We start from the raw sequence: 25,396 nt of genomic DNA, 5'->3' as shown, positions 1-25,396 counted from the left end.
CAAATAGATAACTTGTTGATTTGGAGATTTTTTATTCTTATTATTGAGACCTCGAGTTCGAAGCTCCCCGATTTGTGGATTTGATTATTCTTTGGTTAGATTATTGAATCTATGTGATCGCTCCGTACTGCTACACCAAAACACAACATGATGACAGCTCTTCGCGAAGGTTGGAAAACATTGTAAATATATATTCTGTACTCCAAAGTTTTATGAAATATTGACCAAGAGGTTGAGATGAAGCAATGTAAATTTGTATCAATGAGTATTTTTATGTGAATTTAAGGTTTGTGTTACCATAGTGTTGTAAGATTTTGTCTATAAATACGTAAAAGAATATATATATAATAATAATGGATAACTTCCATCAGGTAGTTGTAAATTTGTCACTAGGGTCTACTGTAGGTTGTTGAAGGGCCCAAAGGGAGAAAAAGATGGTTTTAGAACCCCTCATTTGTTGAGGCATATACTTTATATTGCATAGAAATCACAAAATTACCCACAGGGTCACGGAAGACTATTGGAAAAGACCTTTGGAGGCATCAAACTGATGCCTAACATCTTTTCTCACCCCTACCTAGCTACTAAAGGGGTACCATACTGCTGATTAAAACTGACATTAACCAGCATACAACTATAAGTACCCTTAGTTAGGAAGAAGCTAAGTTAACCTCTCTATTATAGAATGGGTACTTACTATAGTGATGATGATGATCACTGACACTGCAGTCTATAGTCACAGGACAAAAAAGAAAAGAAAAACAGAATCATGCAAGCATAGATATTTAACATGAAACATCTTATATATAATTATATATACAATACATTGACAAATTTTTAGAAGTGCACACCTATACGATATAGCAATAGAAATTTAGATATTTGTAAATTACTATACATGACTGTAATATTTTTCTTGGTGGAAATCAATAACAGAAAAAGTTGTTAAGAGTGATATCCTAAGAAGTGGGGCTGCGACAACTGCTTAAGATGCTATCTTTGTATTGATAGATGCAAAGGTTGAGAAGAAGTATGGTAAATTCTTGGAACCTAACCTTTTTACCTAATCTAACATGTCCTGCATTTAGTAATGTGGTACCTGTAATTCTAGAGGTCATCAAGGTCGTCATCATCAGTGATGTTGACAGATGATTTTGGTATCTAATTGAACTGTGGGGTATAAATTTTTTCTAGAGGAGTTTCATAGCTTGAAGGAAAGCATGAACCTCCTTATCAGTTTTAAAAATATGTACACAACCAATGCCATCATCAAACTGACATTGACACTTAACAGATGACAACATGGCAACTTGAAGCTATCATTGCAGCCTGTTCAGTAGTGTATTTGCTTTTAGCAAGGTTTTTGTTATTGATTTCCACCAAGAAATACATGTGTTGATGTATTATAGTTTACAAAATATTTAATTTTCTATTGCTATATCTAAAAAATACCATTATATTATATTATTAATACTATATTATTATTATGTAACCTAACATAACCATTCTACAGAAAAAATAGGTCTTAAATTGCCATGATGAAATGGCATCATACATACATATACCAAAGGCTTTTTCCCTCTTACACAAGGGGCAGCCAAAAAGGAAAAGGCATAGAAATCACTCCCACCCATTTCATTTCCCATATATTCCACTCCCCTCCACCCTCCTCCCTCTCTCCTATCTTGGCACCTCCTGCAAACACATTTTCACATTTTTCTTTCCCCATTTGAAAGATCTATTTTTTGTATGGAAAGGTTAGGTTATATAAGGGTAGGAGCTATTGGACAGCATAATTTTGATTTTAGATATCCATGTTTGTGTGATTCTAGGATTTTACCAAAACAAGTACTGTGGTATGGAAAGAGTTGACATCTTATAGGACTGAAGAATATTTTTTTTTAAATACTGTATTATTATTCTGGATGCCACAAAGTTATTTAATTAATTTCTGTAGCAGTCCCTCAGCAAGAATTTTTTTATACTTTCTTTAATGTAGGCTTTTTGTGCTGACAATTGTGTGTGTGTATATACACATACATACATACACCAAAGGCTTTTTTCCTCTTACAAAAAGAAAAAGGCATAGAAACCACTCCCACCCATTCCATCCCCTACATATTCCACTCCCCTCCACCCTCCTCCCTCCCTTTCATTTCAGCACCTCCTGGATGACGGGTCATCCCTGCATCCTGTTCACTGCCCTGGGTCAGAAGCAGTGTCACAAGACACAGCACATCCACAGCAAGGCTGCTACATTAATTTAGCGACCCCCTGTCTCCGTCCCCTCATGCAGAAAAGAAGATGGGGAGAAATCCTTTTGGGCTGTGTTGAATTATTTCTCATACATACTTCCTCACCCCCTATCCCCCACCCACTCCCCCTCATGCATCACAGCATCAACCTTACACAACCCTTCTCCATTCACCCCTATCTTCTGTCCTCTCCCATCCTTCCTCCACAGACATTCCTCTCTTTTTTAATGCCCCTATTACCCCATCCATCCATCTCATCCTAGGATGCCCCCTCATATTCACTCCTTCCATCTCTGCCTTCCACACCTCTTTTACTAATCTTTCTTCTCTCATTCTTTCCATGTGTCCAAACCATCCTAATAATCTTTCATCAACCCTATCTCCCAACTCCCTTTCCCCCCTGTTCTCCCCCTCACCTCCTCATTTCTCACTCTATGTAGCTTAGTAACCCCTATCATACTTCTCAGACATTTCATCTCAAACACATTCAAAATCCTTCTCTCTTCCTCTCTTATGTTCCATGTTTCTGCCCCATACAGTGCTGTTGGCACAATCACTCCTTCATATATATATATATAACCTTATCATCCATTCCTAAATGTCTATTTCTCATTACACTTTTTACTCCACCAAGGCATTTACTCGCTTCTATCAATCTACATTCTACTTCCACTCCACCCCCCACTCCTCCCTTTCCTGCCACATTCGCACCCAAGTATCTAAAACTATCCACTTCCTCCAGTCTATCTCCCTTAATGCTCACTTCCAGCCAGCTGTCACTCTCTCCCCTTGTACATCTCATCACCTTACTTTTGCCTACATTTATCTTCAGCTTCCTTCTTTCACACACCTTCTCAAACTCTGTCACTAACTTCCTCAATCCCTCCCCTGATCCCGCTACAAGCACAGAGTCGTCAGCAAACAACAACTGGCTTATTTCCCACTTTTCTCCATTTTCTTTAACCATCTCCAACCCCTGACCCACCACCCTTGCACTATCTAGTGATGTGTGTGTGTATATATATAATTTTTTTGCTCTTTCTCCTGAACATAGGCAATATTTGTTGTTCTTATGTCATACACACTCTTAAAGTATAGTAGTCCTGTCCAGCAATGTGATTTGCTCTCCCCACTCATATAATAAACACAGCAAAATTATCAACAAAGTTTGACTTCATAGAGATAAATCTAGATTTTATACACATAGCCTTTCATATAATTTACTTCCATTTACTGAATTTCAGATGCAATGGACAAATTATGGATTTAGTGTTGATGGTTTAACAAGCAAAGCCAGTGCCCTCAAACCAAATAGATGTATGAAGTTTGGTCAAGAGAAAGATTGAAATTAAGCTGTTTATGAATGGTAAGTACAGGAATGATTATGTGAGATCAAGATCCACATTGAATGAGAATCAGACAAGAAACAAGGGTCTCAAACTGTCCGGAAATAGATTCAATTTGGAAGTGGGTAGAAACAACTTTGCCAACCGTGTAGTTAATGAATGGAATAAACTTCCTGCACAGGTAGTGCAATGTAGTTCAGTTCGAAGCTTTAAGAATCATTTAGATAAATACCTAAGTAAGATGCTGTAATGATTATAATTTATCTTATATTATTTGTTTTTGTTTTGTTATCTTTTGTCTGTCTGATTTTCATTTATTATTAGTTATATGTCAATTTATTATTATTTACTATTTACCTGTTTGTTTATTATTTAACTATACCTATGCATTTATTTATGTATTTTATTTGTTATTTACATTATTATAGTTTTTATTTATTATTTTATTATTGATATGATTTTTTTTCGCATCCGACCTAGATATGGATCAAAAGGTCTCCTGTCGGCATGCTCCGCCTTTGTAATCTTTTTGTAATCCTTTGTATTGATGTCTTGGCATCTTGCTGTTCGGTTTAAAACTAGTGATGGGTGGTTTTAGGTGGTTCTGTAACTGACAGTATATACATGCAGTATCTGTGTGTATATTGTACTCATGGCAATGTTACTATGTCATTGTCCAAAAATTACCTGCACCCCCACCCACCAGAAACTACAAACAGTTCAAATCAGTGGACAAAGGGTGGTCTTCCCTCTTTTAGTACACCAAATGAATGTAAGGTTCAGTGCATTTAGATTTCATGAAGCCTTTGATAGTTTTATTCATACTTAATGAAGTTTCATGTTGTACAGTATCTTGATAGAAAGCAAAAATAATATTACTTCTTTTTTTCAGACTGAAATATGAATGCTACAGGACTCACATCAGCAGCATGTCTCAAATCCGTGCAAAGGTCAGATGTTGTTCATTGTTCCAATGGAAGAATGGCAGTACTAAATCAGTCAGCAAATGAAAGGACAGGTGGCAGTGCAGATGAAGAAGGAGGAGGAGTAGATGGAGGGACAGTGACCAACCACAGTGAAAGTGGAAATGGTGCCCATAATTTTCAGTCTAGTGCATTGACAAACTCTGAAAGTGAAGACAGTGTAAGAGGGAGTGGAGGTGGAAATATCACAGGGGGTGCACTTGGTATGGGAATGTCTGTTGCTGCTGCTGCTGCTGCAGCTGCTGTTGCTACTGGCAATGAAGGAATGGAAGCAAGAGGGCTGGGGGCAGGTGGGAGTGCAGCTTATGCACATTATTATGCCCCAATCTTTAACTCGCAACAGCAGCTTCTTCGTCCCATCATGACAACACAACCACCCCTGTATTCTCCACTTCTCTCACACCAGCAGCATGCTTACCCCATGCCACATCCTTCACCTTCAGCAGGTAATTTGACTTCTAAATCTTAAGGATTTATTGAACAGTTTACAATATTAAGTTGTAGTATAGATGGGCACCAGCATTCTTTTAGATACTTGGGTGCAAATGTGGCAGGAAAGGGAGGAGTGGAGGTGGAGGTAGAATGTAGATTGAGAGAAACAAGTAAATGCCTTGGGGGATTAAAAGTGTAATGAGAAGGAGTAATTGTGCCAACAGCATTGTATGGGCAAAAACATGGAACATAAGAGAGGAGGAGTTTGAATGTGCTTGAGATGAGGCGCCTGAGAAGTATGATAGGGGTTACTAGGTTGGATAGATTGAAAAATGAGGAGGTGAAGAAGAGAACGGGGGTGGAAAGGGAGTTGGGAGGTAGAGTTAATGAAAGAGTACTGGGATAGTTTGGACATATGGAAAGAATGAGTGAAAAAAAGATTAAAAAGAAGTGTGGAATGCAGAGGTAGAAGGAGTGAACATGAGGGGGTGACCAAGAATGAGATGGATGGATGGATGGGGTAAATGGGGCATTGGGAAAGGGGAATGTCTGTTGAGGAAGGACAGGAGAAGACAGAAGATAGGGGTGAGTGGAGAGTGGCTGTGTACAAATAATACTATGAGACTGTTTTCTCTCTAAGTGACTTATGGGCCAGTCTGGTGGCTGGTGCTGGTTACCATGGGTCTTCTGCAAGAGCAATCTGAAGCATCCCCTATCTCAGTCTTTCCCTCTTTTTTTTTCCTCCTAGTTCTTTACTCATTCTTTCCACATGCCCAAACCATCCCAGTATTCTTTGATCATTCATGCCTGCCTGCTGTCTTTCCATTCCCCACTCCTCTCCCCGTTTTTCACTCTATGCATCCTTGTAACTTTCCCCACCATACTTCTTAAACACTTTATCTCAAATACATTTAGGCTCCTCCTTTTTGGCTCCTTTAAGTTCCAAGTCTTTGCCCCAGATGATTAAAATAGTGTTTTATCAGCTGAAATAAAATTCTTAAGGGCACCTGCATTCTTCACCAGCTTAAGTGGGATAGACTACTCATTGAGGAGCTGAGTTTCACTAAGGTGGATAAAATCATCTGTTACCAATTAGAATAAGATTCTTAAATACAGTGACCCTCTTAAACAGATTAACAATCAATTTGTGATGTGTACACTCTTAACCCCTTCCATACGGGTAGGCGTCATGGACTTAGATCTCGGTGGCAGCAGCCAATGCCAGCCGTACGACGTGTCGTAATAATACTCGCATCATAAAATATAGTCACCGCTTATATCGATCGTTCTCTCTTCACCCGTGAATTTTGATAACCATAGAAAATGCGATTACAAAAGAATTATAAAGAATCGCCTACTTGTGCGGCACCGTATGGAAGGGGTTAAAAATACTGTTTTCAAGTTTATTCTATATTTAGGTAGTTAAATGGAACCAAGTTTCATAGATTTGAAAAAATAAAATGTTACTTTTCCTTTTAGCTGTACTCTTTTATGTGTGTGCAGTGAATATAAGAATAGATAATAAAACTGAAATGAGGTGATTATTTCTTTATCATTTTGGATAGTTGACTGGGTGACTATTGTTGATATTGATGTTAGGCTTAATAATTGAATTTTTGCAGGTTCTGCATGTTTTGCAAACTTCGGTGAAGGCATGCGTTCAGGTCTTGGTGAAGTGCTTGGTGCAGCAGGTGATGTCACTTCACATTACCAAGGCCGTCATGGCCTTCCAGGTGGCAAAGGTTCATCATCTTCCGCAAATACACGACAGTATTCTTTAGATGTATCAACTCGAAAACTTTGTTCAGGACAATCTGACAATAGCTACAATGGGACTATGTACCCAGCCTGTGGAGAGATATTGCGTCCAAGTCATCAAACTCAGGAACAGCGCATGTATGATGAACATGCCAAGATGACGTCAAGTTATGTCGAAGAGGGTGTCTCAAAGGGATGGGATGTAGTAGGAGCATGTGCTGGTGGTACATCAAGCAGGGGGCACCTTCCAGCCCATCATTATTCCTATTCGTACACAGACTGTCGTGTGGATGTTTCATGGAATAAATGTGTGGCCAGCGTGGCAGTGTCCAGTAATAGTGATACCTATGACCCCAACTCTCACCAACATCAAGCAACACCCTCCTCCTCTTCTCATATGAAGGCTTCCACAACCAGAGCATCCTCAAGCCAATCTCAAACCAACATGAATGTTTCTATGGCAGCCAGTGATGTTGCTTCCTCATCACGCCTTAGCAACTATGAGTACCAGGCTACTGTTCCACAGATCACTCCATTCCTGTCATATCTGACACCATTCAACTATCAGCAAATGTCAGATACTAGAGTAGAGCGAGTTGATCAGCGTACAACCCAACATCGCATGGATGTCCAGGTATGTGCTAATGGATGTCCCTCCATGAAAGGTAGGTGTGTGATAAGGGTTCAATATACTTAAGCCATACATATACCAAAGGCTCTTTCCCCCTTACATGGGGGGTAGCCAAAAAAGAAAAAGGCATAGAAATCACTCCCACTCATTTCATTTCCCATATATTTCATTCCCCTCCCTCCTCCCTTCCTCCTATCTTGGCACCTCCTGGATGATGGGTCATCCCTGCATCTTGTCCACTGCCCTGGGTCAGAAGCAGTGTCGCAAGACACATCACATCCACAGCAAGGCTGCCTCATAAATTCGGGGACACCCCCCCCCCCCCCCCCTGCCATCCCCTCATGCAGGGAAGGAGAAGACGGGGAGAAATCCCTTCGGGCTGCATCAAATTTTTTCTCACACATACTTCCTCACCCTCCATCCCCCACCCACTCCCCCTCATGCATCACAGCCTCATCTATACACAACCCTTCTCCATTCACTCCTATCTTCTGTTCTCTCCCATCCTTCCTCTACAGAAATTCCTCTCTTTTGTAAAGCCCCTTTCACCCCATCCATCCATCTCATCCTAGGATGCCCCCTCATATTCACTCCTTCCAGCCTCTGCCTTCCACACTTCTTTTACTAATCTTTCTTCACTCATTCTTTCCATGTGTCCAAACCATCCTAATACTTTTTCATCAACCCTATCTCCCAGCTCCCTTTCCACCCCTGTTCTCCTCCTCACCTCCTTATTTCTCACTCTATCCAGCCAAGTAACCCCTATCATACTTCTCAGACATTTCATCTCAAACACATTCAAACTCCTTCTCTCTTCCTCTTTCATGTTCCATGTTTCTGCCCCATACATTGCTGTTGGCACAATCACTCCTTCATATAACCTACTCTTAGCATCCATTCCCAGATGTCTATTTCTCATTACACTTTTTAACCACTTCACTACGGGACTTAAATTTTGTGGGCAGCAGCCAATGCCAGCCGTACGACGTGTCGTAATAATACTCGCATCATAAAATATAGTCACGGCTTATATCGATCGTTCTCTCTTTCGCCCGTGAATTTTGAAAACCACAGAGAATGGGATTAAGAGCAGATTAGGGAGAATGTAAAAACACAGGGGCGACTACAATAAATATAATCAAGACGCTGATATGGCAGCGTCGCGAATCAACTTGCTCCTCATGATGCCTACGTGTGCGGCACCGTATGGAAGGGGTTATTCCACCAAGGCATTTACTCGCTTCCCTCAATCTACATTCTACCTCCACCCCCACTCTTCCCTTTCTTGTCACATTCGCATCCAAGTATCTGAAACTATCCACTTCCTCCAGTTTCTCACCCTTTATGCTCACTTCCAGCCTACTGTCACACTCTCCCCTTGTGCATCTCATCACCTTACTTTTGCTCACATTTATCTTCAGCTTCCTTCTTTCACACACCTTCTCAAACTCTGTCATTAACTTCCGCAATCCCTCCTCTGATCCTGCTACAAGCGCAGTGTCATCAGCAAACAACAGCTGGCTCACCTCCCACTTTTCTCCACTGATATATATATCTCTATGTCAAGAGCTTTTTCTTCCTTATAAGGGAGGTAGCCAAGTCAAAGGTATGTACCCACTCCCACCCTTTCCACTCTTCTCCACTACCCCCTCCTCCCTCTCATCTTAGCTCCTCATGGATAATGGGTCATCCCTGTAAACTGCCCACTCCCCAAGGTTAGAAGCAGTATAGCAAGACACAGTACATCCACAGCAAGGCTGCTTCACTTAATGGGCAATGCCCATCTCCATCTCCTCATATAAATAAAGAGATGAGGAGAACCCTTTGGGTTGTGTCAAAATATCATTCATTTACAAGAACCCCCAAACCCCCATCTCCCACCCCTCACTTCTTTTGCATAACAGTATCATCTATACACAGCCACTCTCCACTCATCCCTATCTCCTACCTTCTCCCTTCCTTGCTTAACAGACATTCCCTTCTTTCTTGATGCCCCCTTCACCCCATCCATCTCATCCTTGGTTGTCCCCTCATATTCACTTCCTCCACCTCAGCCTTCCACACCTCTTTTACTAAACTTTCTTCATTCATTCCATGTGTCCAAACCATCCCAATACTCTTTCATCTGTCCTATTTGTCATCTCCTTTTTCACTCTTACTCTCCTCTTCACCTCCTTGTTTCTCATTCTATCCAACCAAGTAACCCCTTCCATACTTAGACATTTCATCTCAAACAGTCAAACTTTTCTTCTCTACCTCTCTTAAATTCCAAGTCTCTGCCCCATACAAAGCCATCAGCACAATCACCCCTTCATACAATCTCCTCTTTGCATCCATTCCCAGATGCCTATTTCTCATGACACTTTTTAATCCCCCAAGGCATTTACTTGCTTCTCTCAATCTACAATTTACCTCCACCTCCACTCCTCCCTTTCCTGCCACATGCAACCCCAAACACCTAAAGCTGTCTACTTCCTCCAGCCTCACCCCTTTAACCTCTTCGATACAATGATGCCTACGTAGGTGTCATAAGACACGAGTGGGTATATGTGAGGATGCCAGCGTTGACCCCATATTCTGTGAACTGGCTTGATCATATTTTCTGTGGTTATTGATATTCAGTGTTAAAATTAATGAGTAATACAGCTATAACTTTATATTTTATAATGCAAGTATTGTGATTTATCATCGTACATCAGGCAGCTGATGCTGCCCAAGAGAATTTGACTCGTATTGAAGTGGTTAAGATTTCTTCCAACTCACAGCCATCCTCTCCCCTTATATATCTCATCACCTTGCTCTTACCCACATTTACCTTCAACTTGCTCCTATCACATACATTCCCAAACTCTATCACTAACTGCCTTAATCCCCCCTCACCCTGCTACAAGTGCAGTGTAGTCAGCAAACAGTAACTGGCACACCTCCCACTTTTCTCCAATTTCTTTAGCCATTTCCAGTCCCCTGCCCATTATCCTCACCTTTACCTTCTGCTCCACCCCAACCATGTACACATTGAACAGCCATGGCAACATGACACATCCTTGATGCAGTCCCACCTTTACCTCATACCATTCGCTCTCTCCATTTCCTATTCAAACACAGGCTCCATCACTCTTGTAAAAACTCTTGACTGCTCGTAACAGCTTTCCCCCAGTCCCATATATCTGCAACAACACCCACAGTGCCTCCCTGTCTACTTTATAAACATTTTTCAAATCCATAAAGGCCCAAAAAACATCTTTACCTTTTGCTAAATCTTTCTTACATATCTGCCTTACCACAAAAATATACATACATACATATACCAAGGCTTTTTTCCCCTTACAAGGGAGGTAGCCAAAAAGGAAAAGGCATAAAATCATTCCCACCCATTCCATCCCTGAATACACTCCACACCCCTCCACCCTTCCTCTTATCTTAGCACCTCCTGGATGACGGGTCATCCCTGCACCTTGTCCACTGCCCTGGGTCAGAAGCAGTGTTGCAAGACACAGCACATCCACAGCAAGGCCGCTTCATTAAATCGGCGACCCCCCCCCTCTCCATCACCCCGCCCATTCCACCCCATGCATCACATCATCCATATACAACCATTCTCCATTCACCCGTCTTCTGTCCTCTCCCGTCCTTCCTCAACAGACATTCCCCTCTTCCCCAAAGCCCCCTTCACCCCATCCATCCACCTCATCCTAGGACATCCCTTCATGTTCACTCCCTCCACATCTGCCTTCCATACCTCTTTTACTAGTCTTTCTTCACTCATTCTTTCCATGTGTCCAAACCATCCTAATACTCTTTCATCAACCCTATCTCCCAACCCCCTTTCCACCCCTGTTCTCCTCCTCACCTCCTCATTTCTCACTCTATCCAGCCTAGTAACCCCCATCATACTTCTCAGACACCTCATCTCAAACACATTCAAACTCCTTCTCTCTTCCTCTCTTATGTTCCATGTTTCTGCCCCATACAGTGCTGTTGGCACAATCACTCCTTCATATAGTCTCCTCTTAGCATCCATACCCAAATGTCTATTCCTCATTACACTTTTTAATGCACCAAGGCATTTACTCGCTTCTCTCAATCTACATTCTACCTCCACCTTCACTCCACCTTTTCCTGCCACATTTGCACCCAAGTATCTAAAACTATCCACTTCCTCCATTCACTCTCCCTTAATGCTCACTTCCAGACTACTGCCACTTTCACCCCTTGTACATCTCATCACTTTACTTTTACCCACATTTATCTTCAGCTTTCTTCTATCACACACTCTCCCAAACTCTGTCACTAACTTCCTCAATCCCTCCTCCGATCCTGCCACAAGCGCAGTGTCATCCACAAACAACAGCTGGCTCACCTCCCACTTTTCTCCATTTTCTTTAACCATCCCCAATCCCTGATCCACTACCCTTGCATTTACCTCTTGCACTACCCCATCCATGTATAAGTTGAACAGCCAGGGCAACATAATGCATCCTTGACGAAGTCCCACCTTTACCTCGAACCACTCACTCTCTCCATTTCTAATCCTGACACAAGCTCTACTACTCTCATAAAAACTCTTGAGAGCTCCTAGAAACTTTCCTCCTATCCCGTATATCTGCAAAACCTCCCACAGTGCCTTTCTGTCTACCCTGTCGTAAGCCTTTTCCAGGTCCATGAAGGCCCAAAAAACATCCTTCCCCTTTCCTATAGCTTTCTCACATCTGTCTTACCAAAAAAATCTGATCTACACAACCTCTACCCGTCCAAAATCCACACTGTTCCTCACCAATTACTCCCTCTGTTCCTCTCCTAATCCTCTCAATCAAGATCCTCCCATAAGCCTTCCCTCTGAAACTACTACATTCACACTTGTCCCCTTTTCCCTTGTAAAGTGGAACTATACAGGCACTCCTCCAGTCCTCCGGCACTCTACCCTCTCTCCAGCAAACATTAAATAACCTCACCAGCCAGTCCACCATCACTGTACCTCCTTTTTTTAGACATTCTGCATGGCATCCATCCAGACCAGGTGCCTTACCTGCTTTCATCATCTTAACAACTGCCTTCACTTCATCCTTCCTTATTTCTCCTCCATTTTCCTCACTCATCACAGTCATTTTCTTAGCATTTCCCACTGCAGCTATCTTTCCCTCCCTATCCTCCTTCACATTTAGCAACTCCCTAAAATATTCTGCCCATCTTCCCCTTACTGCCTTCTCTTCCATTATCATCTCTCCATCTGCACCTTTTACCTTTTCTTCTCTACTTGATTCACCTCCTCTTCCTCTCTTAATTTCTTTCCAAAACATCTTTTTATTACTTTCAAAATTTTCTGTCATACTCTTACCCCATTTCACATCTGCTCTCCTCATTGCCCCCTTTACCTTTTTCTTTACTTCTCTTTTCTTTTCTTTGTACCTCTCATATGACTCTCTCGTCCTATTTTGTAGCCAATCTGTGAAAGCTTGCTTCTTCTCTTCTACAACCTTCTTTGTTTCCTCATCCTACCATTCACTACCCTTCCTTCTATTTCCTCCTGTCCTTCTTGTTCCACACACCATCCTTGCACACTTTATGACTCCTTCCTTGAACCATCCCCATTCCTCCTCCACACCTAGCTCTACTCTATTCTTCACTCCCTCCCACTCCTCCCTCAGCATCTTCTTGTATTCCTTCTCCTTTTCCTTTTCATTTAAAGAGTTCACTCTAAGCACATCCCTACCTTTTGTCCCTTTCCTCTTTCTCCATCTATCCTCCACTCTCAACTTACCTTCCACCAAAAAATGAGGTGATATTCCCCCACCCTCTCCCCTTAGCACATGTACATCCTTAACTCTTCCTATCATAACCCTATTTACCACTACATAATCCATTAACGCTCTATCTACCCCCCTTTCCTCCACCACCCTCTCCCATGTGTACATACATACATATACCAAGGCTTTTTCCCCTTACAAGGGAGGTAGCCAAAAAGGAAAAGGCATAAAATCATTCCCACCCATTCTATCCCTGAATACACTCCACACCCCTCCACCCTCCCTCTCATCTTAGCACCTCCTGGATGACGGGTCATCCCTGCACCTTGTCCACTGCCCTGGGTCAGAAGCAGTGTCGCAAGACACAGCACATCCACAGCAAGGTCGCTTCATTAAATTGGTGACCCCCCCTCTCCGTCCCCCCATGCATAAAGGAGAAGACGGGGAGAAATCCCTTCGGTCTGCGTCAAAATTTGCTCACACATACTACCTCACCCCCCATCCCATTCCACCTCGTGCATCACAACATCATCCATATACAACCATTCTCCATTCACCCCTGTCTTCTGTCCTCTCCCGTCCTTCCTCAACAGACATTCCCCTCTTCCCCAAAGCCCCCTTCACCCCATCCATCCACCTCATCCTAGGACATCCCTTCATGTTCACTCCCTCCACATCTGCCTTCCACACCTCTTTTACTAGTCTTTCTTCACTCATTCTTTCCATGTGTCCAAACCATCCTAATACTCTTTCATCAACCCTATCTCCCAACCCCTTTCCATCCCTGTTCTCCTCCTCACCTCCTCATTTCTCACTCTTTCCAGCCTAGTAACCGCCATCATACCTCTCAGACACCTCATCTCAAACACATTCAAACTCCTTCTCTCTTCCTCTCTTATGTTCCATGTTTCTGCCCCATACAGTGCTGTTGGCACAATCACTCCTTCATATAGTCTCCTCTTAGCATCCATTCCCAAATGTCTATTCCTCATTACACTTGTGTACTTATGCTTTACTTTCTTCCAAAACACTGTATTTGCTATTATCAACTCTCTTTCTAAACACATTTCCACCATCAACTCTCCACTACGATTCTTTCCTGGAACTCCACATTTCCCAACCACTCCATCAATTGGATCATTTCCTACCCTAGCATTAAGGTCTCCCAGTACTATTACATTGATATTTCTCCCTAAATCCTCTATGCACTCATTTAAATCTATCCAAAAAGCCTCCCTTTCTTCTACGCTCTTCTCACTGCCAGGCCCATATGCACTTACAAAAACCTACATCTCCTTCCCAGTTTCACCTTCATCCACATTATCCTTGAGGAAACCTCCTTCCACTCCACTACACGTTTACCTATCTCTTCACTTACTAGTATAGCCACCCCTTCCCTCCCTCGCCCTCTCTTCACTCCTGATAACCTCCCACTTACACTCCCAAACTTACACTCGCCCTTCCCTTTCAGCTTAGTTTCACTCAAAGCCAACTCATCCATCTTTCTTCTCACAAACTTACTACCTATCTCTTCCCTTTTACTCTCATCTGTACCACATCCACGCACATTAAAAGACCCAAACCTTAGGGTGCTGGTCGGAAAACTCCTAGACCCTCTTATGCCTTTACTTTTTCTTTTAGGAATGTCCCCTGTGGGGCTACAAGGAGAAGGATGCCTAGTCCCACAAAAATATGATCCACATAAACCCTGCCTTTCCTAAACCCACACTGCTCCTCACCAATTATTCCCTCTGTTGCTCTTCTAATCCTCCCAGCCTTCCCAACTACACTCATCAAACTGATCCCTCTAAAACTACTACATTCACATTTGTCCCCTTGTCCCTTATAAAGTGGAACTATACAGCCAGTCTTCCAGACCTCTGGCACTTTGTCCTCCCTTAGACACACATTAAACCTCACTAACCAGTCCATCATTACCATACCTCCCTTCTTCAGCCACTCCACATGACAGCCATCTAACCCAGGTGCCATATCTGCCTTCATCATTTTCAGACCTGTTTGTACCTCATCTTTTCTTATTTCTCCTCCATTTTCCTGTCCCATCACCATCATTCTTGTAGCTCCTCCCACTGCTACCACCAATCCCTCCCTATCCTCCACACTCAACAGCTCTCTAAAATACTCCACCCATCTTCCCTTTACTGCCTCCTCTTCCTTTAAGATCTGTCCATCTACACCTTTCACCTGTTCCCCTCTACATGACTCACTTCCCCTTCCACTCTTAATTTCCTTCCAAAACATCTTTTTATTGCTTTAAAAAATTTCTGTTATGCTCCTCCCCCACTTTACATCTGCTCTCCTTTTTCCCTCCTTTATCTTTTGTTTTGCTACTCTTCTTTTTTCTTTATACCTCACATATTTAATATATATATATATATATATATATATATACACATACATATATATATATATATATATATATATATATATATATATATATATATATATACACATACATATATCTATTCATCTATATCACTAAAGGCTTCTTCCCCCTTACAAGGGAGGTAGCCAGCCAAGGCATGCACTAACCCCCCTCTCATTGATAATTTTCTTTTTATCTTAACTCCTTGTGGGAGAAGGGTCATCCCTGTTCCATGCCCACTGCCCAGGTCAGAATTAATGCATCAAGACACAGCACATCCTCAGCAGGGCTAGCTACTTCTTTACACAGTAACCTTCCATCCTCATCTCTTCATACAGAAATAGAGAAGACAAGTAGAAATCCCTTCAGGCCCTGTTAATTGATTTTCCATTCACAATCATATTCCATTCATAGTTTTCTCTTGCTTTCTCCCTTCCTTGCTCAAGAGACATTTCCCTTTTATTCAAAGCTCCCTTCACCCCATCCATCCATCTTATTCTTGGTCTACCCTTCAGGTTCACTCCATCCACCTCTGCTTCCCACACTCTTTTTGATATATATATATTTTCATTCATTCTTTCCATGTGCCTAAACCATCTCAGTATTCTTCCATCAGCCCTATCTGTCAGCTCCCTTTCCTTCTCTGCTGTCCTCCTTACCTCATTTCCCACGCTATCCATCCTCATAACACCCACCATACATCCCAAATGCTTCATCTCAGACACATTTAAGTTTTTCTTTTCTATATCCCTCAAATTTGAAGTCTACCCCAAATAGTGTCAGGCACAATCATTCCTTCATGGTAGCCATAGATGTAAACAAGGTTTTTAACAAAGTTCCTAGACACATACTATCCTAAAAGACCAATGGGATAGATGTAAGTAAATAATCAACCTCATAGCAAGAAGACAATGCAGAATAGCCAAAAACAGTGTAGAAGGCAGGTGGATGGAGTGAACAATGAGGGGACAACTGAGGATGAGATGGATGGATGGGGTGAAAGGGATATTGAGCAAGAGTGGGATGTCTGTTGAGGAAGGAAAGGAGAAGACAGATAGGGGTGAGTGGAGAATGGCTGTGTATGGATGATAATGTCATACATGTAAGGGAGTAGGTGTGTGTGGATGTGCTGTGTCTTGCTGCATTGGTTCTTACCCTGGGTGATGGGCAGGATGCAGGGATGACCCATTATCCATGTGGAGCCAAGATGTGAGGGAGAGAGGTGGTGGATGGGAGTGGAATGGGTGGGAATGGAATTATGCCTTTTGACTTTGTTATTTCCCTGGTAAGGGAGAAGGAGCCCTTAGTATATGTATGTATCATATTAGCATGTAATTAAAGTTTTATGATTAATTTACCACCAATTTGTAAATTTGGAATTTGAGGAAATGGAAATTGTCTCCTGGAAGGAAGCATAAAGTACTGATATATAGGTAATTATGAGCAAATATTTTCACTCACATGTTGAAACATCTAATGAATGGGTATATTTATTTCATGAAACAGCAAAAGTTTCATCTATGTAGATGTCAAATTATTAGTTATGTCAATTTATTATTATTTACTATTTACCTGTTTGTTTATTATTTAACTATACCTATGCATTTATTTATGTATTTTATTTGTTATTTACATTATTATAGTTTTTATTTATTATTTTATTATTATGATTTTTTTTCGCATCCGACCTAGATATGGATCAAAAGGTCTCCTGTCGGCATGCTCCGCCTTTGTAATCTTTGTAATCTTTGAATTGGTTAGGGTGAGTTGTTTTATCATTTCTATGTATAGCAAAATAGAGAGGAAATGTGTAGCCCAAACAGGAGAAAGGTGAAGTAGAGAAATCTGGGCTGCTTAGCTGTACTATCTTCATCATTACCTGAGAATAGGGATTATAATCCATTACAGTATGTCTAAGTTTTAGAGAGGAAACAACTGAGGACCCACTGCTTATGATTTTAAATACAGAGAAACTAATTTTCTAGGATGTCATTCTTACAATGTACTGATATTTACAGCAGTCATGCTCTTCTGGTTCCCATCACAGTGGTCGGATACATGAATACCCTGCTGGAACAGATAAGACATTAACAAATACTCATGCAAGCATTGCTACAAGTTCAAATTCTGGTCATGTACCAACCAGTGTCCAGACCACTGCAGCTTGTACAGCTTCACAACCAGGTGCCCAGGAACCTACTCCTCAGCAGTGTAGTGCCATTAGTAAAACAATGAGTACAACACAGGTGAGTTCTTTGAAATAGTAATGCTGCCATAGTTTTGTATTAAGTTTTGTATGAGTGTATATGAAATTTATTTATGCAGATGGAGCCATGGACGAGTAGAACATGTTTCTGGCTGAAATAAAGTATTCTGTAATTATTAGTCTGTTGCCTACAGTCTTGCAGAAACCCATAGCTCCAAGGTATATTTAATATCCCCTGAGTGGGCTCAAAGACCAGTTTGCTTAGAAATGTAGTACAGTAGTTTGTATTGTGACAGTACTTGGCAGTGTAAAGTTATGTATACCATGTTAATGTTTGCAGGTGATGTGTTACAATAAGAAACAAATCTATACATAATACAAAACAAAAGCAGTATTTGAGAATGTTTAAAACAGTTCAAGACAAGAGCTCTTAAATTGGCACATTCATCACATTACTTATGTTAACATGGAGTAATTTCAGCTAGGTTGCATACACACACACACATAAAGGAGGAATGTGGGGGTAGTTAGTGAGGGATTGATTGTGGCAGTGGGAAGGTGAGGAGCATATCAGGTGTGGAGCTGTGGCCGAAATTGTCACCTTTGTCCTATACACTTTGACTGTAGGGGCAGGTAACAGTCACTGCTTGGAATCTGAGAGGGATGCAGGATTTGTCTGTGGTGGGAGAAGAAAATGATAGGGGTACAGGAAAAGATAAAATACAAAAACATTGAAAGTGATGAAAGATGGTAAGGCACCTGAGTTAGATGGTTGTTGCTTAAGGTGTCTGACAAAAGGAGGATTGGTTTAATGGATTGGCTAGTAAGGTTGTTTAATGTGTACCGAAGGGAGGGGAAGGTACATATATTGTTTTATTATACAGAGGAAAAGGTGACAAATATGAATGTACATACATATACCAAGGCTTTTTCCCCCTTACAAGGGGGGTAGCCAAAAAGAAAAAGGCATAAAATCATTCCCACCCATTCCATCCCTGAATACACTCCACACCCCTCCACCCTCCCTCTTATCTTAGCACCTCCTGAATGATGGGTCATCCCTGCACCTTGTCCACTGCCCTTGACCAATATGTTAAGTTTAGGTGAAATCAATTGAGAACAGGATGGGAACAGAGAGAGCAGTTGTGGAAGAAAATGGTTTGTTTTGGAAAGGAAGAGGGTGCATAAATAAAAAAAATTGGTAGTAAGGCAGGTATGTGAGAAGCTTTTGGCTAAAGGTAAGGCTGTCTTTTGTGTTTTACGGAGATTAAGGAAGACCTATGACAGGGTTGACAGGAAGACATTATGGGATGTGTTGCAGGCATTTGGGATAGGAGGAAGTGTTGAAGGTTGTCAAAAGTAGTAGAATTTTTTTAAGGGCAAGGTATGGAGAGTGTGAATGAGTTAAGGTGACCATGGTTGTTCAATGTGTACATGGATGGTGTTGTATGGGAAGTAAACATAAGGATGATGGGCAGGGGCTTGAAATTAAGTGAGAGTGGAAGGAAAAGAGAAGTGAACCAGTTATTGTTTGCAGATAACAGTGTGCTTGTAGTTGAATCAGAGGAACTAAAGCAGTTAGTGGTAGCACTGGGAGTGTGTGTGTGAGGAAAAAGCAGAAGGTAAATAGAAGTTAATGAGATGTACAGTGCAGAGTAGACAGGCACTGTGGGAGATATTGCAGATATATGGGATAGGAGAAAAGCTGTTCAGAGCAGTCAAGAGTTTTTACGAGGGTAGTAGAGCTTGTGTTAGAATCAGAAATGGAGAGAGTGAGTGATTTGAGGTAAAGATGGGACTTCACCAGGGATGTGTTATGTCATCCTGGCTGTTCAATTTATACATGGATAGAGTGATGCAAGAGGTAAATGCAAGGGTAATGGGTTGGGAATTGGAGATGGTAGAAAAAGAAGAAAAGTGGAAGATAAACCAGTTGTTGTTTGTTGATGACACTGCTTGTCAGGATTAAAGGAGAGATTGAGGAAGTTAGTGACAGAATTTGGGAAGGTGTGAGAAAGAAGGAAGTTGAAGATAAATGTGGTTAAAAGTAAAGTGATGAGATGTACAAGGGGAGAAAGTGGCAGCAGACTGGAAGTGAGTATTAAGGGAGAGAGACTGGAGGAAGTGGATAGGTTTAGATACTTGGGTGCGAATGTGATGGGAAAGGAAGGAGTGGAGGTGGAGATAGAATATAGATTGGGAGAGGCAAGTAAATGCCTTGGGGGATTAATAAGTGTGATGAGAAATAGACATTTGGGAATGGATGTTAAGAGGAGATTGTATGAAGGAGTGATTGTGCTGACAGCACTGTATGGGGCAGAAACATGGAACATAAGAGAGGAGTTTAAATGTGTTTGAGATGAGGTGCCTGAGAAGTATGATAGGGGTTACTAGGTTGGATATAGTGAGAAACAAAGAGGTGAGAAGAAGAACGGGGGTGGAAAGGGAGTTGGGAGATAGGGTTGATAAAAAAAAATATTGGGATGGTTTGGACACATGGAAAAAATGAATGAAGAAAGATTAGTAAAAGAGGTGTGGAAGGCAGAGGTAGAGGGAGTGAACATGAGGGGGTGACCAAGGATGAGATGAGATGGATGGGGGTAAAAGGGGCATTGGTAAAGAGGGGAATGTCTGTTGAGAAAGGATGGGAGAAGACAGAAGATAAGGTGGTGAATGGAGTATGGTTGGGTATGGATGATGCTGTGATGTATGAAAGGGAGTGGGTGGGGGATGGGGGTTGAGGGATTATGTGTGAAAAAATCATTTGACGCAGCCCAAAGGGATTTCTCCCTGTCTTCTCTTTTTCTGCATGAGGGGACAGAGGTTGGAGGGGGGTGAGTTGCCAATTTAATGAAGCAGTCTTTCTGTGGATCTGCTGTCTTGCAACACTGCTTCTGACCCAGGGCAGTGGGTGAGATACAGGGATGACCTGTCATCCAGGAGGAGCCAATATAAGAGGGAGGGAATGTGGTGAATGGAAGTGGAGTATGTGGGGATGGAATGGGTGGGAGTGGATTTTATGCCTTTGTTTTCTGGCTACCTCCCTTGTTAGGAAGAAAGAGCCTTTGGTATATGTATGTATGTACAGTGCATACTTCAGGAAAGCATTCCTAAATCATAGTGCAATATTAAGTGATCTTACTATACAAGAAAGAAGACTAGAGAGATCTTAGTGATAACTAACTGATTAGCTTGTTATCAAAGGTATACAAAGTATTTTTTCAAGATCCTTACAAATAAACTAATTAAGTTTTAGATTAAATAAACTAGTTAAATTTTAGATGAAAACCAACCTAGAGAATATACAGGCTTTATAAGTTGATATTTGATGATAAACCATTTGCAGACAATGAATCAATTAATCAAGAAAATGACAGAATACAATAAACCTCTTGTTTAGCTTTTGTAGATTACATAAAGGCCTTTAACTTGGTAGAACAACTAGCAATCATTTAACTTCCTATACATCTTTTACATTATTCATGGATAATGTTTTATGCTCTAGTTTCTCCAAAGTTGTATTTCTAGGTTCAAATAGGTTTTGCATATTTCATAGCTATGTTATATTACTCTATACATGTTCATTGATGCATATATATTTTTTCTCTTTATTGCAGTCATGCACAGTGTCCGAGTCAAAACGCAAAAAAGCTTGTGACAAGCAGGCATCTCTTGAGGCCACTGAACTGTGTTTTCTTTGTGACACACATGTGCCATCCCTCAGTCGGCAGCAAGAGTGTGGTACCATGACTGGTAGTAATGGTGACACATTTGCCTGCTGTATGGACTCACTGGTGACTATGGCTTCACAGTTAACAGTGGGGGATAAATTAAGTTCCATACTTGGCTTCAGTCTGCCAAGGGAGTGTGTTCATTCAACTAGTGTTTGTAGTAAGTGCTTCCATGTTGTGAATGACTTGGACCTGTTGGAGGAGCGCCTGGCATATACCAAGCGATACATTGTGGCACAAGTTGAGTCGTCCTGCCAAAAGCATGGTATTAGTCTTGGCTCCCTTCGAAAACTTCAGCAGCACCAGCAGCAATGTCAGCAGCAACCCTCTCAACAACCACAACAACAACAACAACCGCAGCAGCATCACCACCACCAACATCAACACCACACCCAGCAGCAGCATTCTCAGCACCAACACCAGACACAGCATCAGCAGCATCCAACACAGCAGCAGCATCAGTCATTGTCACAACAGCAAGCACACCCACAACAGCAGGCACATCCACAACAGCAAACACATCCACAACAGCAGACACATCCACAACAGCAAACACACTCACAGCAACAACAGGCGCATTCACAACAGACACATTCCCAACAGCAGCATTCACACCTTCAACAACAAACGCATTCTCAACAACAAACTCATTCACAGCCTCAGCAGACTCATTCACAATCTCATGCACAACAGCAAGCACACTCACAGCAGCAACAAACACATACTCAACAAACTCACTCACAACAACAGCAACAAGCACATTCACAACAGCAACAGACACTTGCCCAACAACAAACACTTAGCCAACAACAAACACATACACAGCAACAGCAAACACATGCACTGCAACAACAAACACATACACAACAACAGCAAGTCCATACTCAGCAGCAGCAGCCACACACACAACAGCAAACTCATACACAAACACAACAAACACATGCACAACCTCATGCACAACAGACTCATACACAGCAACAACACACACACACACAACAGCAACAAACACATACACATCAGCAGACACACACACAGCAGCAACAAACACACACTCAGCAACAATCATGTACACAACAGCAATCACTATTGCAACACCAAACACACTCACAAACACAGCAAACACATAAACAACAAAAGCAGCATACACACGTACAACACAGTCAACAGCAACAAAATCATCCACAGCAGTCACACACTCATCAACATCAGACACATGCACATATACAGCCACATGCTCATGCACAGCAACAACAGCTATGCTCAAGACAACACCAGTCACTTCCACAGAAGCAGCAGCAGGCACAATCACAACAGTCTCAACAAACACACACTCATAAGCAACCCGTAAATGCACAGGAACAAGTACAGGTACATCATCAGTCTCATTCACAGACACATGCTTCACAAGTACACATCCAGCAACAGCATCAGCAAACACAAACTCATATGCAAACATGCACACAAGAGCATACACATCCACAACAAGAAAATACACAGCCACAAGAACATCCTAAATCACAAGAACACCCTCAACAGCGGCAAGAACACACACAGCAACACATTCAAGACACAAATTTACTTGAACCAAGACCCACCTTATTGGAATCACAGCCCACCCTTTTAGAGTCACAGAACACACTTATTGAAACCCAGACTGCTATTTTAGAACAAAGAACTAACATGCTAGAACCACAGACTAGCAGCTGCTCCATGATACCAGCTCATGTTGAATGTTCAATGCATCATCAACAGTACCCGGTTACCAGTCAGCTTCATCTTCACCAGCACATCAACACAGTGCATCATACACCTCATCTTCATGAACAAGAACAACAGCAGCAACAACAACAGCAACAACAACAAATACAACATGAAACACATCAACATCACCTAGATATTCAGCAGCAGCAAATAAATCCATTGGGACAACAAATTCAGCCCCCACAGCATCTGCCTCAGCCACATCAAATAACCACAGGACATGGATATGAGGCACAACAACCACAGTCACAATCGCAACAGCCTCAGCAGCAGGTACCCACCTCAGCACCAGCTGGGACAGAATTGTCTGGAAAGTTAAATGGTGGAAGAGAGGAAGGAACCATGGTATTTGTTGAATATGACATTGACATTGAAGACTGTGAGAATCTTATACAAGAACCCCTTCCTGCCGAGGCAGTCAAGCAAGACTTACATGAGGAACACAGTCAAGATGACCCAGAATGCAGCCAAGAGTCTGGGGAAATCTTGGTTACTGACAAGGTTTTGGATATGGAGGAGAACAACACCTCTGATGGTGATGAGAGATTAGCAGTTACTGTGGGGGAGGGTGTTGGAGATACAATGAAGCAGCCTGGGGTATGGGAACAAAGTAAACACATTACTAGCAAGAAAACAGAAACTCCTGCCCATGAACGCAGTTCTGGATCTGCTGTCACAATTGAAAATGAACGGTCATTAGTGCATAGTAGTAATAGTACAAGTGTGGAAGGGCTGAGGAATGTACAGGATGCCACAGAATATCACAAACCAACTCTCTTAACCAGAAATATCAAAACTAAGAAACATGCAAAGCTGCAAATCTGTCGGCAGTGTGACCAAGTTTTTTCCAATCGTCAGGCACTTGTTCGACACATTGAGCGAAGACACAAGTCCTATGCCTTTCACCACAGTTGCAGTACATGCCATCGCAAGTTTAATACAGAGAAGGCTTTGCAGCATCATGCACAAACTCACCGAACCTATCCATGTAAATTGTGTTCAGACACATTTATGAGCAAAGCCAAATTGAAACAACACCTAGAAGAACATAGTCAGAAGAGCCTTAGCTGCTCTTTCTGTGGCAAAGCATGTGAGTCAGTGCAAGCTCTCATAGCACATCGTAAGACTCACACAACTGAGAAAAAGTTGCACAAATGTGATGTTTGTAATAAAACTTTTGCCACTAACAGAAACCTAAAGGTGCATCTTCGTATGCACACGGGAGAGAAACCATTTGCTTGTAAGAACTGTGGTCGTACCTTCAGTCATAAGAGCAATGCACAGGCGCATTATGACATTTGCACAGGACAGTACAGCTATACATGTCAAATATGTGGCCGAGGCTTTGCTCTTGAGTCAACTTACCACAAGCACTTACTAGAACACGAAGGTCAGTTTCCTCACCGTTGTTCAGTTTGTTCCAAAGGGTTCAGCAAAGCCTCTGGTTTGAGAGCACATATTATCACACATGATGGGGAAGATAAGGAGCAACGGACTCGGTTGACATGTGAAGTGTGTGGTAAGAGTCTAGCATCACCTTCAAGTTATGCTTCACATGTTACAATACACACAGGACAAAATTGTGCTGTTTGTCCAGTGTGTGGTAAGACACTAGGAAGGCAGTCGGATTTGCAGAGTCATATGAACCGTCATGCAGGAATCAAACAGCATCAGTGTCCTCTATGCTCTGCACAGTTTTACTATCGCTCAAATTTGAACTACCATGTGCGTTGTGTGCACCGCATGGCTAAACCTCATGGTTGTTCTTATTGTGACCGTACTTTTTCATCAACCCACAGTTTGCGGATTCATGCCAGAACACATACTGGAGAGCGTCCTTTTCAGTGCAAGTCTTGTGGCAAAACCTTCACAACCAGGACTAACTACCGACGTCACCAGAAGTGCCATATCACTCAAGCAAGTGGCTTACCACCCAGTCATTAGCATCACTAGACACCATAGTGGAGTGAAGTGTTCTCACTTGATATTCAATCTATTTATAATCCAGTGTATGACCTTTTGTTTCAGCTATAGCTGAATACCCTACAGTGCAAATAAAAAACAGATTATTCAGAGGTTTATGAATTTTATATTTTCCCCTGCGAGGTTTTGAGATGGGCTGGGTGGTTGAATGAGTATTGTCTGAGATGTGTGTGTGTGCTT

General features: G+C 41.9%; 1 protein-coding gene across 3 annotated transcripts; it reads left to right on the top strand.

Annotated features, from left to right (window-relative positions):
* Window positions 1-100: 100 nt before the first annotated feature.
* On the top strand, window positions 101-25,306 carry LOC143038908 (uncharacterized). 3 transcript variants are annotated; one of them, XM_076208640.1, is made up of 6 exons: window positions 101-169; window positions 3,500-3,621; window positions 4,494-5,030; window positions 6,639-7,408; window positions 17,554-17,781; window positions 21,359-25,306. In XM_076208640.1, the coding sequence occupies exons 3-6, from the start codon at window positions 4,502-4,504 to the stop codon at window positions 25,175-25,177; spliced, it is 5,346 nt and encodes a 1,781-aa protein (XP_076064755.1). In that variant the 5' UTR covers window positions 101-169; window positions 3,500-3,621; window positions 4,494-4,501; the 3' UTR covers window positions 25,178-25,306. The 3 variants fall into 3 exon arrangements, with proteins under 3 accessions (XP_076064755.1, XP_076064754.1, XP_076064753.1); XM_076208639.1 differs by having other exon boundaries at window positions 116-182; XM_076208638.1 differs by having other exon boundaries at window positions 166-286.
* Window positions 25,307-25,396: the final 90 nt, after the last annotated feature.

The sequence above is a fragment of the Oratosquilla oratoria genome, chromosome 25 (assembly GCF_046742065.1).
Source record: "Oratosquilla oratoria isolate Oo_2021 chromosome 25, ASM4674206v1, whole genome shotgun sequence".
Lineage (NCBI taxonomy): Eukaryota > Metazoa > Arthropoda > Malacostraca > Stomatopoda > Squillidae > Oratosquilla > Oratosquilla oratoria.
The sequence above is the reverse complement of the archived record's forward strand: the minus strand, read 5'-3'. Positions and strand labels throughout refer to the sequence as shown.